Source organism: Panthera pardus, unplaced genomic scaffold (assembly GCF_024362965.1).
Source record: "Panthera pardus isolate Hobbes unplaced genomic scaffold, ASM2436296v1 HiC_scaffold_13, whole genome shotgun sequence".
Classification (NCBI taxonomy): domain Eukaryota; kingdom Metazoa; phylum Chordata; class Mammalia; order Carnivora; family Felidae; genus Panthera; species Panthera pardus.
The window spans coordinates 96,720,533-96,742,825 of NW_026526688.1; the positions used below are offsets into that span (position 1 = coordinate 96,720,533).

At 35.0% G+C, this 22,293-nt stretch overlaps 1 protein-coding gene and 1 long non-coding RNA gene across 6 annotated transcripts in view; one reads left to right on the forward strand and one right to left on the reverse strand.

Moving 5' to 3' along the window:
- The window catches only part of LOC109261780 (uncharacterized), a 69,339-nt gene that overhangs the window by 27,620 nt on the left and 19,426 nt on the right, over positions 1–22,293 (forward strand). The window lies entirely within an intron of this gene.
- The window catches only part of HSPA4L (heat shock protein family A (Hsp70) member 4 like), a 54,326-nt gene continuing 47,941 nt past the window's right edge, over positions 15,909–22,293 (reverse strand). For both annotated transcript variants that reach the window (XM_019419232.2, XM_019419237.2), the window contains exon 20: positions 15,909–21,119. In XM_019419232.2, coding sequence (XP_019274777.2) covers positions 20,928–21,119 — 192 coding nt within the window. In that variant the 3' untranslated portion in view covers positions 15,909–20,927. The remainder of the gene's footprint in view (positions 21,120–22,293) is intronic.

Consider the following 22,293-nt stretch of genomic DNA (forward strand, 5'->3'; position numbering starts at 1 on the left):
GTTACAGGTTTTTGATTTGTGGTTATCATTAGGCTCATACATAACATCTTATGTGTATAGTACACTATATTAAGTTCATGACCCCTTCAGTTTGAACCCATTTAAAAGCACTAAATTTTATTTTTGCTCACCCATGTTTTATGTATATGATGTCATAGTTTACATCTTTAAAAAAAATTTTTTTTTTTACATTTTATTTATTTTTGATAGAGAGACAGAGCACAAGTGGGGGAGGGGCAGAGAGAGACAGAGACACAGAATCCAAAGCAGGCTCCAGGCTCCAAGCTGTCAGCACAGACCCCAAGTGCAGGGCTTGAACTGACAAACCGCAAGATCATGACCTGAGCTGAAGTCGGACGCTTAACCAACTGAGCCACCCAGGCGCCCCATTTACGTCTTTTTACTTTGTGAATCCCTTGAATGATTTTTTCAAAATTTTTTAATGTTTATTTTTTTAAAAAATTTTTTTTTCAACGTTTTTTATTTATTTTTGGGACAGAGAGAGACAGAGCATGAATGGGGGAGGGGCAGAGAGAGAGGGAGACACAGAATCGGAAACAGGCTCCAGGCTCCGAGCCATCAGCCCAGAGCCTGATGCGGGGCTCGAACTCACGGACCGCGAGATCGTGACCTGGCTGAAGTCGGACGCTTAACCGACTGCGCCATCCAGGCACCCCTATTTTTTGAGAGAGACAGAGTGCGAGCAGGGGAGGGGCAGAAAGAGAGGGAGACACAGAATCTGAAGCAGGCTCTAGGCTCTGAGCTGTCAGCACAGAGCCAGACATAGGACTCAAACCCGCAAGCTGTGAGATAATGACCTGAGTCAAAGTCAGATGCTTAACTGACTGAGCCATGCAGGCACCCCTCCCTTGACAGACTTTTATAGATGTAATTGATTTTAGTGCTTTAATCTCTGTACTGGTTTTATAAGGGATTACTCCATTACTTTTATTATAATTTGTATATACCTGTGAGATTTTTTTCTTTTATACTTTTCTTTCTCCTGATTATGGCCTTTTCTTTCCACTCAAGGAATTACCTTTAAAGTTTCTTATAAGTCTGGTTTATTGTTGATGAACTCTTTTAACCTCTGTTTTTCTGGGAAACCCTTTATCTCTCCTATTCTGAATGATATCTTTTCTGGGTAAAGCGTTTTTGCTGGCAGGTCTCCTCCCCCCCCCCCCCCCCCTTCAGTACTTTGAATATATTATGCCTCTCCCTCTGGCCTCTAACTTTTCTGCTGAAAAATCTGCTGTGAGCCCTATACGGTTTCCATTGTATGTAACTGGTTTCTTTTGGTGCCTTTAAAATCTCTGTTTATCACTTTTATGCCTTTTTAATTTTCTGTATGTCTTGATGTGGATCTTCTTGGTACTTTTGTTTGGGAAACTCTTTCTCCTTCTATTCTGAATTGTAGCCTTACTGGGTAGAGTATTCTTAGCTGCAGTTATTTTTCTTTCAGCACTTTGAATATATCATGCCACTCCCTTCTGGCCTGCAAAGTTTATGCTAAAAAAATCAGCTGATGGCCTTATTGGGTTTCCCTTGTATGTAACTGCCTTCTTTTCTCTTGCTGCTTTTTTAAAAAGAATATCAATAACTTACTTTATTATTTTTAATTATTATTATTATCTTTTAATTTACAACCAAGTTAGCATATAATGTAACAATGATTTCAGGGGTAGATTCCTTAATGCCTCTTACCCATTTAGCCCATCCCCCTCCCACAACCCCTCCAGTAACCTTCTGTTTGTTCTCCATGTTTAAGAGTCTCTTATGTTTTGTCCCCGTCCCTGCTTTTATATTATTTTTGCTTCCCTTCCCTTGTGTTCATCTGTTCTGTGTCTTAAAGTCCCCATATGAGTGAAGTCATATGATATTTGTCTTTCTCTGACTAATTTCACTTAGCATAATACCTTCTAGTTCCATCCACATAGTTGCAAATGGCAAGATTTCATTTTTTTTGATTGCCAAGTAATACTCAATTTTATATATATATATATATAAATTTGTGTATATATACACACACATATATATATATATATATACACACACACACACACACTACATCTTCTTTATCCATTCATCCATTGATGGACATTTGGGCTCTTTCCATACTTTGGCTATTGTTGATAGTGCTGCTATAAACATTGGGGTGCATGTGCCCCTTCGAAACAGCATATCTGTGTCCCTTGGATAAATACCTAGTAGTGCAATTGCTGGGTCATAGGGTAGTTCTATTTTTAATTTTGTGAGAAACCTCCATACTGTTTTCCAGGGTGGCTGCACCAGTTTGCATTCCCATCTTCAGTGCAAAAGAGAACCTCTTTCTCTACATCCTCTCCAACATCTGTTGTTGCCTGAGTTGTTAATGTTAGCCATTCTGACAGGTGTGAGGTGTATCTCATTGTGGTTTTGATTTGTATTTCCCTGATGATGAATGATGTGGAGAATTTTTTCATGTGTCGGTTGGCCATCTGGATATCTTCTTTGGAGAAGTGTCTATTCATGTCTTTTGCCCATTTCTTCACTGGATTAGTTGTTTTTTGGTTGTTAAGTTTGAGAAGTTCTTTATAGATTTTAGATACTAACCCTTTATCTGATATGTCATTTGCAAATATTTTCTCCCATTCTGTCGGTTGCTTTTTTGTTTTGCTGATCTCTTGCTGCTTTTAAAATTCTCTCTTTATCACTACTTTTCCATTTAAGTACTGTGTCTTGGTGTGGACCTCTTTGGGTTGATTTTGTTGGGGACTCTCTGTGCCTCCTGGACTGGATGTGTGTTTCCTTCCCCAGATTTGGGAAGTTTTCAGCCACTATTTATTCAAATAAAATTTCTGCCCCTTCTTCTCTCTCTTCTTCTGGGATCTCTATAATGCAAATATTATGCTTGATGGTGTTGCTGAGTTCACTAAGTCTATTTTTAATCTTTTTTCTCTCTCTCCTATTCACCTTTATTGCTTTCTAATATTCTGCCCTTCAGGTTTCTGTTCTGTTCTTCTGCTTCCTCTGGTGTACTATTCCTTCTCGTATATTTTTAATTGCATTCATTGAGTTCTTCATCTCTGATTTTTTTCCCCGTTTTCTATTTCTTTGTTAAGGGTCTCAATGAGTATACGCGGTAAGTAGCTTTATTACCATTAAATTCTCTATCAGACTTGTTATTTATGTCCATTTTGTTTAGCTCTACTGCTGTGATTTTGTCCTGTTATTTCATTTGGGATATATTCCTTTCTCTCCTCATTGTCTAATTATCTGTGTGAGTTTGTATGTTACTAGGAAAGTTAGCTATGTTTCCTTTCCTTATAAATAATAGACATAGTCTCCTGCAGTGCACTGTCCCCTGTACACAAGAACTTGGTGCTACAGGGGTGCCTCCTGTGTGTGTTTCATGCACCTTACTGTTGTGGCTGAGCCATATTTATCTTCAGTCCATTCATCTTCAATGGTTTTCTTTGCCTGTTGTGGGCAGTGTTTGGTCCCTATGTTGTTAGTGAGCCAGTCACGGGCAGCCTTGGGGTTGAGTTGAGTCAGATCAGGTATATTCCAGAGATTTGGTAGTGCTTCAGCACTCGCTCTCCCTCTCTCTCCAGAGGAAGAGAAGTGCAGGGCACTTTCCCTGTGTTATCTTTTGAGAAGCTTTTGTTGATGCATGGGTCTACAGCCAGACCAGATGTCTGTCCTCAGCCCATTGCTGAGGCTGCAATGGGATTAGTGTTTGTGGTTATCTTTCCTTCTCCCTGGGGCAAGAGTCAGTTTGGAGCCCTGATCCTGTCAGGGCTGTTTGCAAACTGCTGTGTCAGTGGCCCTGCTTTGAATGGGCTCTAGCCAAAGGTGTATTAGAGAGGGAAAGTCTGCAAGAGAATGTGGGTGTGGTGTGTGTGATGTTAGCAAGGTTTGTGCAGGTCTGCTGTGAGAGGGGACCTGGAGCCACCTTTAGAAATCTCCTGTCTCAGGGATGAATTGGGCAAATCCACAGGAGTGTGCAGTGCAAGGCACACAGTATCAGCAAAGTCCGCTCTGGTCTGCTGTGGAAGGAGACTTGCATCCAGCTGGGAAAACTCTTGCCCAGGCTGGTCAGGTTGGAAGGAGCAGATCCTTAGAAGTGCCATGTGCGGGTGTGGGTGTGCTGTTAGAAAGTTAAGTGGAGAGTATTGATGCTGTGCTCATTCTCCAGGTGTTCATGTATGTAGGCTAGGGGGCAGTGGAGGGAAATGACACCCAGCAGTGTTTTTGTTTTGTGGAGAAGTCTCCCAATGATCCCTGCCCCTCCAGCACAGGCTCTGAAATTAGTAAACAAATCTCTCTCCTGTATACCCCAGGTGTTTTTCAAACTGCTGCTTCTATGCTGTATCTCTGTGGGGCTGTTTGTTGTGCTGTCTAAGGGCAGGCACTAAATTTTCTCTCCTCCAACTGGCTTTCCCTGGGGCAAGCCCACTGATTTTAAAATTCCAAGGGGCACCTGGGTGGCTCAGTCGGTTAAGCGTCCGACTTCGGCTCAGGTCGTGATCTCGCAGTCCGTGAGTTCAAGCCCTGCGTCAGGCTCTGTGCTGACAGCTCAGAGCCTGGATCCTGTTTCAGATTCTGCGTCTCCCTCTCTCTGACCCTCCCCCGTTCATGCTTTGTCTCTCTCTGTCTCAAAAATAAATAAAGGTTAAAAATTTTTTTTTTTAAATTCCAAGCATTAAGCTCTGCTGATTGTAAAAATCCCCCAAATTTGGCCCCTCTGTTTCTAAAACCAAGTGTTATGGGCATTCATCTTCCACTTATAGGATCCTTGTGCTGGGGTGCCTGGGGTGAGGATCTTCTCTCCCCTCTTTGTGCCCCTGGCATCCCTCCCTCCCTTGGATAGCCCCATGGGTGATACCCTCTTCTGTATAGCCTTTTTTCTACATTTAGCTGTGGAGAGTCTGTTCTGCCAGTTTTGGGGTTGTTTTCTGGATTATTTACACTGATCTGGGTGTTACCTAGTTGTATCCATGGATGAGGTGAGCCTGGGATCCTGGTACTCTGCCATCTTCCTCAGAATCACAACTAAGTCTTTAACTTACCTGGATTTGATTCTTTATATTGTCACATAGGAGTCTAGTTCTATATTTTCCCCCATGTGGATACCAACTTTCCCACCACCTTTTATTTGCCCAGTGTTCTGTATTGCCCTCAAATTGGTCTTTTTGTGGTCCCTTGATTCCATTCCATTCCTGCAGTAATATTATACTGTCTTAAACTATAATAGCTTGATAGCTTTTATACATCTTGATAAGATGCTATAGCCAGTTCCCTTACTTTTTCTTTAAGAATGTCTTAGCACTTCTGGGCCCATTTGCATTTCAATATAAATATTAGCTTGTCATTCTCTAAAAGATACCTGTTGAGGTTTTTATGATATTCACATTGCTTTGAAATTGGAGTTGTAGTGAATCTGTATGTCAATTTTAGGAAAACCATCATTAATAAATATCAAGTCTTCCAATCTTTGAACATATTTCTCTTCATTCATTTAAGTCTATTTGAATGTGTCAGTAATGTTTTACAATTTTCCTGTCTTATGTAGACATGATGTGTCTTATGTACAGTTTAGATATTTGTTATGTTTTAAACTATGTTCCTTTTATAAGCTTATTTTTCTTTGCTGTTGATATGTAGAATTATAATTTATATATATATATATACATAGTTTTATATCCAGCAAACTTGTCAAATTCTCATGTTAATTCTTCTAGTGAACTGATATCTTCTGAATCTTTTACATATACAATCCCATTAAACTGCAAATAATGACAGGTTTTTTTTTTCCCCCTTTTCATGAATTTTGTGAGCCAGTGGTTAAACATGGCCAATATTAAAAATGAAGTTGTATAAACTTTGAATTAAATTTTTATTAGAAGCAAAAGAATACATACTGAACACTCATGACTTTTTTTAACTGAGGACAAGTACAAGTTTTTGTTTTTGTTTTTTTTTAATGCTTATTTGTTTTTGAGAGACAAGACAGAGCATGAGCAGGGGAGGGGCAGAAGGGAAGACACAGAATCTGAAGCAGGCTTCAGGCTCCCAGCCATCAGCACAGAGCCCGACAAGGGGCTCGGACCCATAAACTGTGAGATCATGACCTAAGCCAAAGTCGGCACTTAACCAACTGAGCCACCCAGGCAACCCAAAACTCATGACTTTCAAAATATTTCACTATATTGTTATTATCTGTGTCCTAGGTTATTTACATCCATTATCACTGTGTGATGGAGATTACTATATAATGTTCTGCTATTGAATTTCTCTTCCAACAGTACATTCAGTTAGGTGAGAAGTGGTAGTTTAAGAGCAACCATTGTAATAGTATTTAAACCATGGAAATTGATAAACATTATAAATCAATGCATTTTTCCCCCTCTGAAAGTCAGTTGTTAGACTTAGCATGCCACTGAAGTTCTGAGAGTTGATATCTTTGTGTCATTCCTGATTACACCTACAGGGTTAGGTTTCCAATTTTTCACATTAAGTATAATGCTACATAGGTTTTGTACCTAAACATTATCAGATAAAAGACCTCTTGTCTTTTTTCTGTTTTGCAGAATTTCTATATGTTTATCTTTTCGTTTATTGAAATGTAGTTGACATACAATATTATGTTAGTTTCAGGTGTACAAGATAGTGATTCAACATTTATATACATTTTGAAGTGATCACCAGTAAATCTAGCTACTGTCACCAAAGTTGTTATATATTATTAACTATGTTCCCTATGTTGATAAATATGACATCATATATATATATATATATATATATTCATATATATATATTCATATATATATATATGACACTTATGTTGTTTCTAAGTCTTGGCTGTTGTGAATAACGTTGCAGTTAACATGGGGATGCAGGTTTCTCTTTGAGATAGTCATTACATTTTTTTTGAATGCATTACCAGAAGTAAGATTGTTGAATGATAATGGAAGTTCTCTTTTTAATTTTTTTGAAGAAACTTCATACTACTGTTTCCATAATGCCTGCACCAATTTACATTTTCACCAACAGTATATACAAGGATTCTCTTTTCTCCATATCCTTGCCAATATTTGTTATTTTTGGTCTTTTGGATATTAGCCTCCTGATAGTATGAGGTGATACCTCATTGTGGTTTTGATTTGCATTTCTCTGATTAGTGATGTTGAGCACCTTTTCATATGCCTGTTGGTCTTTGTAGGCCTTCTTTGAAAAAAAGTCTATTCAGGTGTTTTGTCAATTTGGATTGTTGTTATTAGTGGTAGTATTTTGGTATTGCGATGTACAAGTTTCTTTTATATTTTGGATATTAACCCCTTATCAGATATATAGTTTGCAAATATTTTCTATTCATAGGTTGCCTTTTCTTTTTTCTTTATTTTCTTACTTCTTTCTTCTTTCTTTCCTTTCTTTTTTTTTTTTTTTTTTTTGCTGTGCAGAAGCTTTTCGGATAGATGTAGTACTACTTGCATATTTTTGCTTTTGTTGCTAGTGCTTTTAGTTTAATATTAGAAATCTCATTGCCAAAACCAATGGTGAGATTTTTTCCTAGGTTTACACTTTCAACTCTCAAATTTTCTTCTAAGAGTTTACACTTTCAAGTCTCACATTTAAGTCTTTAATACATTTAAAATGTTTGTGAGTGGTGAAAGACAGGGGCCCAATTTCATTCTATTGCATGTGATTTTAGAGTTTTCCCAACACCATTTATTGCAGAGACTATCCTTGTCACATTGTGTATTCTTAGATCATTGGCAAATATTAGTTGACTGTATATATGTGGGTTTATTTTGTGCTCTCAATTCTGTTCCATTGGTCTATGTGACTGTTTTTATGCCAGTACCATGCTGTTTTGGTTATTGTAACTTTGTAATACAGGTTTTTTCCATCTGTGATATAACTGACATGTAACATTAATCCAAGGTATTACCACATAATTATTTATGTGTATATTGCAAAATGATTACAATAAGGTTAATTAACATTCATAACCACAGATACTTATTTTGTTTCTTGTGATGGAAGTTTTAAGATCTCTCTTAGTGACTTTCAAATATACAATACAGTATTGTTAACTATAGTTACCATGCTGTACATTACATCCCTGGGACTTATTGTAATATAGTTTGAAATTAGGAAGTGCAACACCTTCAGTCTTTTTGTTTCTCAGAATTTCTTTGGCTATTCTAGGTCTTTTTTGGTTCCATATGAATTTTTGGATTGTTTTTTCTAAATTTCTGTGAAAGAAAGTAAGTGTAGAATTTTAATAGAAAAGGCATTGAATCTGTAGATTGCCTTGGGTAGTCTGGACATTTTAACTAAGTTAATTATTCCAGTCCATAAACATTTATTTGTGTCTTCAATTTTTTTTCATCAAAGTCTTAAAGTTTTCAGTGTGTGGATATTTCACCTCCTTAGCTAAATTTATTCCTATGTATTTTATTGTTTTTGAGGCTATTGCAAAAATTTTTTTCAAATAGTTCATTGCTAGGAAATTGCTAATTTCCTTTCTATATAATTTCTTTATTTTATATAGATTGCTAATCAGTAGAGGATTTTAGTTACACATTTTCTTGTATAGTGTCTTGTACCTTGAAATTTCCATTGCCTTTTGGTCAATGTTGGCAGTTCATGTTTTGCCAGGAGCTTCTTTTCTTTTGGTTTCCAAACTTTCTATCAGAGAACAGTTTGTCTTTTAAAATCTCCTTTGTATCTGTACTTATTTTCCTTTCTTATTCCTTATTTTGTCTGCCAAAGAAGATATATTTTTTATTAGTCTTTATGTTTTATATTTAGCTTTATCTTTTTTATATTTAGCTTTGCAAGGTAGTCTTTCTGACTAATCATGTCTTTCTGATTTGTTTTTTCTAATATCTAATTAGATGAGTACTTATTCCTTTCTTCATCCTGTACTCTCTAAAAACAAAATTATTTAAGGCTATAATAGAAATATATATATTGGTCTCTGCCCCTGGTTCCTGGCACAGAGGAACCTAAAACTCTTGTAATTTCCCAAGTGATAAGAGCATCTTTTGTCCTAATATTTGGTTTTTGACTCCACCTCTGACACAGGGCTCCTAAGACCCTTGTAAATTCCTAGGTGATAAGAGCACTAGGAGCATCATTTTTCTGTTGAGGTCACTCTAGGTGGGCTCCTGGAAGGCAGCTGGTGACTAGAAAGACCATGCCATGATTAGAAGCTTGGTATTCTGAGTCCCATTCCGTCAACCTCCAGAGAGGGGAGAGAGGCTGGAAATGGAATTAATAATTGATCATGCCCAAGTGAGGAAGCCTTCATAAAATCCTAGTAGTGGGGGTTCAGAGAGCTGTCAGGTTGGTGAACACATCCACACCAGGAGGGTGATATACCCCAACTCAATGGGAACAGAAGCTCTTATGCTTGCCTATGTGTATGTATCTGGCTATTTATCTGTATCCTTTATCATATACTTTTAATAAATTGGTAGGTGTTAATCCGAGAGTTCTGTGAGTTCTAACACATTAATTGAACCCAAGGAGGGGGTTATGGGAATTTCTGATTTGTAGCCAAGTTCACAGAAGTTGTGGGTAATCTGAGGATGTACTACTTATGATTGACATCTGAAAGGGGGTAGTCTTGTGAGACTGAACCCTTAATCTGTGGGATCTGATGTTATCTCCAGGTGGATAGTGTTAGAATTAAATTGAATCATATTCATTAGATGAGTACTTATGCCTTTCTTCATCTTGTAATTTCTAAAAACAAAATTATTTAAGGCTATTAAATAGAGTTAAATTGTAGGACACCTGGCTGGTGTTGCAGAGAATTGCTGCAACACATATCTGGCGTCTGAAGTGTTGTGTGATAGTAGTATAATTAAAGGAAATGTGTAGGAAAGAAGACATAGGAGGGAAAACTAAGGTTTTTCAAATACAGCTATACATTTATTTTCATTAGGACAATTTTCATTTACCCTGTTGGTATGATATATTTTCCTTTTTGTTGGTTTTCAGATAGTAATTCTCTATTTTTCTCTATGATACGTCCATCTATTCTTTCACTTTTTTTTAAAGTTTATTTTGAGAGAGAGAGAGAGTGTGACCAGGGGAGGGGCAGAGAGAGAAAAATCCCAAGCAGCTCTGTGCTGATGGCACAGAGGCCCACGCAGGGCTTGATCCCATGAGCTGTGAGATCATGATCTGAGCCAAAATCAAGAGTCAGATGCACAACCAACTGAGCCACCCAGGCGTCCCTATTCTTTCATTCTTAATTTGTAAATGTATGAGATTATTGGCTTATGATTAGAGGATGTTTTCAAAACTTTTCCTCTGTTGGCCATATATATGATCAATATCTGTGAACATTTCATAGACATATGAAAATAAATGTAAATTGTTTGAGAGAATAATTCAACTGTGGTGTTCTTCTGTGTCCTTACTGTGTCTAATTTTGCCCATGCCATATACACCCTTATTAACAGAATTCCAATTTTGTTGGAGATAGCAAAGTGCAAGTCAAAAAACTTAAGCTTCCTAGACTACCAAGCTGATAGGGGTAGCTTTCAGATTAAGTTCTGGTGAATGGCAGGCATATTGGTGAAAGTTGCTGAGGATTCTGGGAATGTTCCTTTTTTTTTTTTTTTTTTTTCTTTTATTTGCCAATTGGGTAAGCCTGATTTGCCCTTCCTCTTTGCCCCCCCGCCTTTTTTTTTTTTTTTTTTTTGGTCCGGAATGTATATAACTTTTTTTTTTTTTTTTAAGTTTAAATACTACTAGACCAGGGAAAATCAAAAAAGAGGAAATTGAAGAATTATCTGTCAAACTGTCAAGTATCCGTGTGGTCAAATAGGACTGTAAGCCAAACTGAAAGTAATAACGAAGGCTTTATTCACTTCCTGTGCTACTGTAGGCAAAAAGCAAAGAAAAATGGTAGCTCCTCAATGTTCCATTTTTCATTGCAGAATGGCACCAGGCATGCATGGGTCAGTCAGATGATAGGCATTGCCGGCAGTGGAAGATGTCTTACTGAAGAGCTGAATAAAACACTCCTACCATTTTATGGACTTGGAACTTGACAGAAGGAAAGGGGTAACGGCTAGGAGTAAAAAACTACTGAGGTCAGAGGGGAAAAATATCTTAGTCAAGGTCCTGTCATAAGGAAGTCTTCGTGGAGTCTCCACTGTATGGAGGCCTCCGAATGGAGGCAGGTGGGCTAGAATGATAAATTACATATCAGCATTGTTGACTCAGGGTTGGAATGACAGTCTGAGTCCTTGATTGCAACCCCCTCCAGAGACTGTAATACACTAACCATGTACCTAGTCTGTTGTGAAGAGGGCAGTTTTCCCTTGTGAGGCCAGCTTGGTAAAATGTGTCCTTGTGTTGTTGAACCTGAAGGATCAGGTTTTGGCCTGGAACCAGACTCCTGTGCAATTTAATGTTAAAAGGAGTAACAGGCATAAAGAAGGATGTATATAATGCCACAACAAATTGAAGTTATAAAATCTTAGAAATTTATAAACCTGGGGGTGCCTGGGTAGCTCAGTCAGTTAAGCATCCGACTTCGGCTCACGGTTCGTGGGTTCGAGCCCTGTGTCGGGCTCTATGCTGACAGCTCAGAGCCTGGAACCTGCTTCAGATTCTGTGTCTCTTCATTCTGCTCCTGCCCCTGCTCATACTCTCTCTCTCTCTCAAAAATAAACATAAGAAAAAAATTTTTTTAAAAATTTAGAAACCTGATTTTTTAAAATGTACCTATAGGAGATAGCATCACAATAGTAACATTTAGAAAAAGCATTGAATTATAACAGATATGTGTATATGTATATATATATACACACACACACACACACACACACACACATTTGTGTGTACCTGTGAGTTCACGTAATAGCTGTCTGATATAAATTATTTCAGTTGCATTTCATTTGTGTTGCTAAGAAAGAAGAGCATCTGAGACAAAATTTGCAAAACTCAGAGGCTGGTTTTGGTTAGGTGTTTTTTAAGAGTACTAATTCCTTGTTGTCATGCGTTCTCTCTCTTATATTGTGGTCAAGATAGTTGTTTTTTTTTTTTTTTTAAGTAATCTCCGTGCCCAGTGTGGGGCTTGAACTCATGACCCCAAGATCAAGAGTCACATGCTTTACTGACTGAGCTAGCCAGGCACCCCAAGACAGTGTTTGTTCGTACATTTAATATTTAGATTTACCCACACATTTATGTTTTCTGGTGCTTTTCCTTGCATTTTTCTTCCATCTGAAGAATTCTCTATTAGTATTACTTTTGGTGCAGATTTGCTAAAATTTGTTATGAAAGAATATTTGTCTTCATTTTGAAGGATATTTTCACTCGGTATAGAATCCTATGTTGGTAGATTTTTGTTTCACTTTACTAAGTCAATAGTGAATATTTCAGTCCTTTGTCTTCTAGATTCCATCATTTCCATTGGAAAGTCAGTCAACTAGTCTTGTTGCTCCTTAGAGGTATAATGGTCTTTGTTTTCTGACGAAGATTTCGGTTCTCTGACTTCTAAGATTTTCTCTTTATCTTTCAACAGTTTTACACTGCTCTTAAAACAGAAGGTGACATTGGGTTGGAACTTTGTGATCAAGGAGGAAAGTAGTAAAATATGAGGTAAAAGTTAATGGTACAGATCATGTAGGGATTTTCAGGATATGGTAAAGACTTTGGGTTTTATTGAATGCTGTGGAGATCTAAGGAATGTTCTAATCAGAAGAGTGACCCATGATCTAAGTTTTAAAAGGATAAATTTGAGTTGCATTGGAAATAAATGTCAGGAAGACCTGTTAGTACATTACTATAATAATGTAGATGAAGGATGATGGTGGCTTGGACTAAGTAGTATAAGATTATTTTTTAAAATCATAAATGAGCAACGAAATATACTCTTAGCATCTGTTAAAATTTTTTTTTCTTTTTTCATCTGTTAATGTGGTGAATGATATTTCCTAACATTAAACTGCTCTTGCATCCTTGGGATAAAACAAATCTGTTAGTATATTTTTAACCTTTATAAATTCAGTTTGCTAGTATTTTAGAAAATTTGTAATTTGTTGCATTTATCTTCATGAGTGGGTTTGGAAGAGTAATTTTGTTCCCATATCGTCCTTTTCTGGTGTGGTATATATAGAGAGTACGCTGTGAGACTGGCTTTATAAGAGCAGTTAGGGGGTTTTCTTAATTTCTGAAGTTTCAAGGGACTTATTTGTAGGAGATTTGTAAAACATTCTGGACTTGGTATATCTTTTATCTTCACTCTGGTATATCAAAAAAATCTTTTTGAGATTTTCAACTCAAAATTGATTTAATGATGTGTTTTCCTCAATTGTGTTAGAGGCTGGTCTATTTTTTTCTACTTGGAGACAGAGGTTTTGATTTTGTTGATTATTTCATTTGCTATTAATTTCTCCTCTTATTTTCTTTTGTTCTAATTTCTTTAAGTTTATTTTGCTATTGTCTTTCTACTCCTTTACTAGGATGATTAGGTAATCTAAGTTTCTAATCTTCATTTTCAATACAGGCATCAAAGCATTTAAATTTCTAAAATAGCACTCCAGTTGCACGTAACCAAGTCTTTATAGGCAGCTTTCATTTATTAAAAGATTGCTGAACACTTATGTGCATTCTTGTACATTGCAGGAAGAAAAATAGATCCAAAAGGGATCTTTAAGAGGTGCATTTGCAATTTAAGATAAAATATAAAAAATATTTTAAACATATATAACAGGTTTATATTATTCCAATTAGAAGTACATTCTAATTTTTAACATGCCTCAACATTTCTAAAAATTAATTTTTTCAATTCAAGTATATGGGTGTAAGAAATTCTCTTGGGCTATCTTCATAGGTTACTTCTAGTCACATTGCACTGTTTGAAAATCTGTATGATGGTCTTTGGTGTTTATTGAGATTTGCTGTGGTTTACTGATTATTATTATTATAAACACCCCATGTATACTTCGGTTTTACCTAACAGTTGAGTGATAGTTTATTTACATAAACTATCAGATCTGCCTTTTAAAATTCTTTTATATACTTAGCTGCTTACTACCAGTTATCACTGTTACCTTGGGCCCAAATTTCTCTTTGTACTGTCACTTGCTTTATATATTTCTTATTGTTTCAGAATTTTTTATTCCTGGTGAATTGCTCTATTTGTCATTATTGAAGCTCACTTGTATCTCAATATTTATTTTTTTACCTTAAAGTCAATTTGATTTATAGTTTCATTTGATTGGCATTTTGTTATTCCATCAATTTAAACTATTACATTGTTGTTATTAAGTGTAAAAACCACATAGTTTTTAAACTGGCCAAGTTTACTGTAACTAGTGATATTTGGATTTCTGTTATTTTGTGTGATTTGTTTTTTGCTTCTCTTTGCCTTCAGTGGGGTTCATTTTATTAACTACAAATTGCTGCCTTCCTACTTATTTACTTTTAATTTAACCTAATCCTTTTTATCTCTAAAACCAGTACACCAGTCCTTTCAGGTTTACACTGCTTTACCACCACAGTGAACTTAAATAGGAAACCAAATGTAGTCATTTGCCAATGCTGCTGGACACACTGGTTCAGACTGCCTTCTGGCATTTGCAGGTCTGTGAACCATCTTGAACATTTTTTTTTTTACATTTAAAAAGGGAGAATTGTAAAGGATAAAATGAGAGGTACTTACAATCAACAGACATTCCTTCTTCACCTCTGGAAGGCTCTTTTCTGTTTAATTACTCGTGACTTTGGTTTTACCAAAAAAACAAACAACAAAAAAACCCAAACCAAAAAACAAAACCCCAAAACAAAACAAACCTAAATCCTATCCAGTTCTCCCAAATTCAGGATAAGATGAATAGGAATGAATGCCAATTGTTAAGCCTTCTAGACTTAACAAGTATTTATTTGCATTGAAGCTTAGTTTATAAAGTGTTTGAAATATAAATATTTTTCTGGACAGAGGGTCCATTAGCCTTTGAATGCTTTTAAGTTGTTCTATCCCTAGAAGATTAAGCACCAAATACTCTAGACCAGGGGCCCTCAATCATTTTCTTACCCTAACACCCTAAACGACTTGACACATTTTCGTCAGGAATAGCAATTCTCAAACAGAGGAGCTTTATGAGACTCACTGGGGCATAGAGCTCCTCTATGCCTACTGAAAATTTCTAAGGTCATCATATTGACTTATTCCTGTTTTCTCTTCCAGTATAAAGCTAAATTATTCTGACAACATTAACATCCAACATTAACAAACTATTTGTTTACAAAATCAATAAATAGAATCTGAAGGTTTGAAAAATTTGCTCATTTAAAGACCCTCCCTTATTAAGTAAATTTTTTTAAATGTCTCTGATGACTTGTCCACAAACCACCATCAAGTCAGTTAAGTTCAATATGTGACAATTAAACCTCAGGTGTGCAAAACACATAGTTCAAGGAACAAGTAGGTATAGACTTATTATAATTACATGACTTGACAAGGTGCACTGTCATCCAAAAATGAATTGCATTTATTATCAACTGCTATTTGTTCACTAGTATGAAGATGCCAATTTACATACACAGAAAGTATTTTATATACTTTGATCCTGCCATATGTAACATTATTATGGATGCTTGTAAACCAAAATTGTATGCCAAATTTATATTCCTAGAATGTTACCAGTGTAACATCACAAACCATTTTCATGTCAGCTTGTTGAAGCTGAGGGTCTATTACATGCAAAAATCAGTTGATTATTTTTATAGACACATCACACTTGGTTATGATTTTCTGCATTGCACTGGTTACTCTTTGTATTGAAAACAAACTTGGAAATTACGAAATGTAGTTTTCTTAAAAACAAAATTATTAGCTAATAGGAACTAAACCACCAGAAATTCTTTTACACTAATGACTAGAGTCAGAGTCACAATAGAAATTATTTTAATAATGGTTGAAGAAAAGAAAAAATGACTTGGATGCCATATTAGAACTAAAACAATTTGATAATTTCATTAAAAAACTGCTTTATATACTGTAGAATTAAACAATGGCTTCATCTTACCAAGTATAAAAGGTAACCACTTTTAATGTGAGTCTGCTTCCAAGACATTAAGCCATAAAATTTTATTTCAGGGAAAATAATACAACACTTTAAAGCAGTTCCTAGATTTCCCTACCTTCTAATGACATTTTAACACCTTATTCTGGATGGGTCCATATGATTTCAAGAGCATTTTGACTCAAGGTCTTAGAAGCACAAAATTTAGGAAATTCTAAAAAAAAAACAAAACAAAACAGGAAGATGCACAGCACATGTATGTAAATCAGAAAGAACAAACAATGGAAGGTGGCTAACCCTTTAACAATTTTGAATTTCTGACCCTTATTTTGTCACACTGGTATCTGTATTAAAAATAAGGAATGTTGGGTTTCTTCATATATGATAATTCACAAAACTGACCTCTTTTGGTCCAGAACTACTTAAAAGTATTCTAAGGCCAAAATACAAAAACTCTAGAAGCCATTATTAAATTTTAGAGATACTATATGAGGAAACTTACAACATGGCTTTTCAGGTATGAATTTATAAGAGTCAAAAAATTCTTCACAGTAATAAGATTTGGTGTTTAGAAGGCAACAAAGGCAATAAAATTAGCTATCAAAGGGATAGGATAGCTGTGAAACTATTTTTAAAAATCCACAAAATGAAAGACCTAAAAAATCATCTAAAATAAAAAAACCAAAATGTGCTGGAGAAAAATAGGATTATACAAGAGCCTAGAATTGGATGAGAGAATAAATGGATCAAGATGCACCAGAAAGATCATTTCCATTTATAGTTTATACACTATAAAAATAAAACATACTGAATTTCCCTTATCTCTGTACAGGATGGGTCATTTTTAGGTATCTATATACTTCCTTAATAATCATCCTATAACTTAGGACAGTAAAAGATTCCAAAGCAAAGATTATACTATTAATTTTTGTTATGGTTATGGATTTTGACCTGCTTGACAGACTGAATAAAATGCTCATCATTTAATTGGCTTTTTTGATTTGAAAGTTCCGAGTCCTTTAATAATGTGTTTTAATAGACGTGCTTTTTCTTTTAATACTTACTCTAACAATATGCTAGAGGTAGCCTTAGGGATCTGGAAGATGAAAGAGCCATTACCACCTAACAGGTACTGACCACTGTGCCACAGAGGTTTTCTTCTTCTAAGCAGCTTCAGTTTAATGTTCTAAGAATTCCAGGTGCCTTTTTATTTAAAGTGTGAAGCAAATACCCTTGAATTCAGCAAGAAAAAAACTTAGACATCTGGCTGTAGTATAAACCCAAAGCTGGTTTTTTTAGGAAACACAGGAGTATATGGAAGAACATAAATTTTATTAGTACATTTAAAATTAGATGAGGAAGCAAAATAGCTGAAGTTTTTTGTTTTGGTTAAGAGTTTTGGTCTTTGCATTAATTTCTGTTACTTTTTTATTGAAAGAAAAGATTATGTGCTCCCTGGGAACTTTTAAAATGGTAAGACTTTAACAAAAAAGGAAATTTCAAACCTGCTTTTCTTTTTTGATCATCAAAATTCTGTCTTCTGAAATTGATGGCTTTAAAAGATTAGTTTGCTAAATGGTAGTTATGAAAGATTGTAGAGTAAGAGCATAATATTAGAATCACACTTTAAGCACACTACCAATGACATTTGAAGTCATCAGTGGCTAACTTTAATCAGTGCCATCAGATTTTAAATATTGATACAATCAGTAATGCTTATCATTAATTTTATAGAATCAGATATCACAGGCCAAATTCTACTTAAAACTTCCTAAGTCTAATCACAAAATAACATTTAATTTAGAATTGAAGTTTTCTGGTTGTAAAATTCTAAAAGGTGAGAAAGGTGAAGTTATATTTGTCTTGTCATTTAAGAATCACTTCTGTGATATTTAAGATCAATGCCAAGGTTTCAACTGTTAACTACCAAATATCACCTGTTAAAAACAAAACAAAATCCTAATGAGAATGTTTTATAGGCTTATTACAACTCAAATTCATGAATACAGAGGAATGGTTCTGTCTATTTTGGCTCAAACTGAAGTCAGCTAATTTGATCACTGTATTTGAATGCTCATTGTCTTTAAGTATTGATAATTTTTCAAAACAGTTCAAGATGTCCTAATTTGGATAAAATGTTTTCATACTTATTATATAAAAATTGAGCCCCAAGCTCATTAATATAGCTATCTAGGAAGTAATCATAAATATACTGAAAATTGGCCAAGAAACTCTAAGAAATCTTTATTTCTTCTTAAGAAAAATCTAATTAGTTACACTCTTTCAAACTGAGATTATTATCTGTTTATTCCAAAAGCCCAATTCTTTGGTGTACTGTTTCTAGTTGTTTTAAACTTAAGAATTCTGTATACCGCTAAAGGAATTAAAGCATCACAAACTTTGTGTTAAATAACTTTGTTATTTAAGCAATCTTTGTTTTTATAATCACAGTATGATTGGCTATCAGGAGGTGGATTTGGAAACCAAGTGATTTATACTTTTTCATAGAGTAAAAGTGTATTTTAATCATCCTATTTTCTACATACTTAGTTCATATTTGATTATAGGAAAACATTCTAATTTTCTATGTCTTTTCTAAAATAACTTCTAAAATAGTGGCTTTTTATTTTGAAAAAAAAATTTTTTGTCTAGTACTGCATATATTTCCATGCAGATTAAACTGAGCCATACCTTCTACCCCAAACTGTTAAGGAGAACATATTTTTCTTTATATTCAGTAAACAACTACATCATAAGGTTAAACAGCTTTTGAAAATATCATTTAAGTTGGATGAGTAGGAAAGCATACATCTTATCTTTGGATGTATTTAACTTATCAAGTGAAGTGTTATATAAATGTAAGAATTAGAATGTTATAGATCTAAAACACAGAACTCCATAAACTGATTTAAGAAGGAAGGGAAGATGTCAGATATATTAGACAGTTCAGATGCAGAAAGGGTTATTTACACATTTGTTCACAAGTTTTGGAGTTATATAGCTCCTAACGAAGTGGGTGGAGATTTTCTTGTTAACTCAAGAAAGAGCTACGAACTCCCTAATGTGTGCTGTTGAAATACTCCTTCATAACCTTGATGCTCTCTTCCTGAAATGAACCTATATATTCAACCTATAAATGAAAACCAACTGATGCTTTAAAAAGAAAGTAATTACTAGTGGATATAATTAGTTCACTTTAAGAGTATTAAGACAAGGAGAAGTTTAAAGACTAGAAGACATTAAAAATATATTGGGTCTATATGATTTTTTTAATGCAAAAAAGGGACATCTCCCTCAAAAAGGATGAATAAAAATCCCTGCAAAATGCACTGCTCCATATGCTCCCCTTTCAGTGCAGACTACATTGTAGAAACAAAATCTCTCTTAAGAGAACTATTTGTGAGAAATAATGACTATCCCTAAAGATATTAAACTCTCAATTTTTACTATGTAAGAAAGTCATTATTAATTCATCTTAATATAAAGGTTTTAGCTTTGGGAAAAAGTGAGCCTTTCAAAATTTTAACTTAGGTTATTAATCTAGTTGATTGGCATGAAACACAAGTGCCATGCATGGTCTATGCCTCTCGTAGGTCTGAAAAGTCATTTCAGACTGCTCCCATACTTAAATGGTTTCAAGCCTCTGGACAGAACTGAACAACGTGAACAAGTCTGGTGATGAAGCACTGATTAAGTCTTAAAATATCATAATTTCACAGTCCCTTGTCCCATATAATATATATAAGAAGCACCAAAACTGGAGCCAAGATCTGAACAGGTAATGTAACAGCAGGAACTATAATTTAATCACATCATATCATATTACACTTATGTAACATTCTATGCCTGTTGATATGTGTAACATAGTTAAGTTTATTACAAGCATTATTTCCTAAGACTTACGGTATAAGTACTTCTTTTCAAGTATTACCGCTTATTTAAGTGTTTATCTATTTCTTAACATTATGTAAATCAGTGATAAATGTATATAATGCAGTACATTGTGCCATTTCTCCCAACCCTGTGTTCAGATATTAACAAAGTCAATTAAGAAAAACAAAACAACTATTAAAACTGAAACAAGGCTATCAACATCACACATGAACATCTGAGTCGGTCAATAGCATTTGCCCCTTAACATGAAGGTATTTTCATCAAAAATGCCTCATCTTTAGGCTAGTATTACGTTAGCAGCAGCTGGTCTTCAGGACAAATAGATCAGAAGTTTCAAGTGAAAATGACACTGAATTACTCTGAGGAAACATCAATCCACATTACTAATAAAAGATGCAAACTGCTGGTGTCACCTTAACATAAAAATTGTATGTTTTCCCTTTCAACATGTGATTTAGTTCATTTATGTGATGACAGCACTTTGGAGTTCTCATGGCACACCAATAAGATTATCTGTTTTAATATTTAAATTATAACTACAATAACTAGAAAAAAGTCAGTGCCTCAGTGGCTTTAAACCACATCAATTTCAATGTTTTTCAAAATGATGATGCAATTAAACCTATGCTTCTGCAATAGTGCAAAACAGTATCCTCTCCTAAATACAGGAGCTGAGGTTTATCCAAGTAGAAGCTTTAAATAAGGTAGATTGTTGCCAACTATATATCAGTCTCGCATATTTGATATAACATGTATTAGGAAAGCTTAAACTGACTTATAAATCTATTCTCAGCTAAAGCTTCACATAAGCAGCAATGGAAATGAACAGAAGTGCACTCAATATAAAACACTTTTCAAAACTACTCCAAAAAACAAATGACAAAATGTGGTTAAGAACTGAACGTATGTTGTGTGTACCACATGTAAAAGGAAGAATGGACCTTGGTGATTGCTTGCACTGTCTGAATTATGTGAAGGTAAAATTAAGACTTAGTCCACTTCCATCTCTCCAGAAGATTTAGGATGCTGGGAGCTGTCTTTTGTCATATCTGGTTTAGTTTCAGTCCCACTCTGTCCATCCGTTGGTCCATTGTGTTCACTGTTAGCTTTTGTTTTGTCTTCAGCAACCTCTACTTTTGGTTTGGGCTTGTAAATGATGGGGTTACAAAAATTATCCAGTTCCTAAAGACATGAAGAGAAGTGATTATATTAAAATTACTACAGAGTAAGTTACTATTAACGTTCTAAATTCCACATTAATGTGACATTCCTGAATTTATGTTAGCTCAGATAACCAAGTTTCTTCAAATACTTCAATGAAGCATTTACTTCTGGGTTAGTGCTTGTTAGTGCTGACAGAGAACTCTTCAATCTTTAATAATAATACTCTTTGTATATAATCTCCCTAAAAACTGGTTCTTCATAATTTAAATATAGTTTACTTAGGAAGAAATAATTTTTAATTTATTCCTTTAAATTACGCCTGATGCTCTGTTATGAGAATTCTGTCAAATAACACCTATTTCATAAACTGATATTTACACAAAAACAGCTTTAATAAGTGGAATTATAGAACTATGTTGAAGGAAAATAAGTCATGAATGTAAATGCAACTTAATAATTTAAAATAAATACAATGTATTTTCTCTGCCCTTATTTCTTTTTAACACAGAAATAAAAGACCATTAAAATCTTTCAAGACCAGTGTCACAGGGATTGGGAGAGGGAAGGAAAGACAGGGACTAACATCTTGGGGGAATGTTTTGTTTTGTAAACGTTTATTTATTATTGAGAGACAGAGCATGAGCATGGGAGGAGCAGAGAGAGGGGGGATACAGAATCCGAAGCAGGCTCCAGGCTCTGAGCTGTCAGCACAGAGCCCAACGTGGGGCCCAAACTCACAAACTGTGAGATCATGACATGAGCTGAAGTTGGACGCTTAACTGACGGAGCCATCCAGGCACCCCACTGGGGGAGTGTTGTAGTGGCAAACTGCTCTTATCACACTCTATATTTCATCTGATTAGGAGTAAATTATTATAACTTTGTTGCAAAACTTTCTCAAAAGGAAAACACTTTGATTTGAATAAAAAAAAAATCATTTTCTTTAAAAAAAACCTGAAAACACACTGCATAAAAAAAAATCAGCCAGAATTTCATCTTCTACAGAGTAACATTAACATTTTGGGGAGCATCCTTCTAGATACATGTCCACGCACACACATATATACAAACCTACAAATCTATGAACGTGCTAATTTATATAGCGAGGTAACTTTTCACTCAGTATGTTGTACTCATCTTTATATCTAAATATAAAATCTTTATATCTAAATCTTTATATCTAAAAGATAAT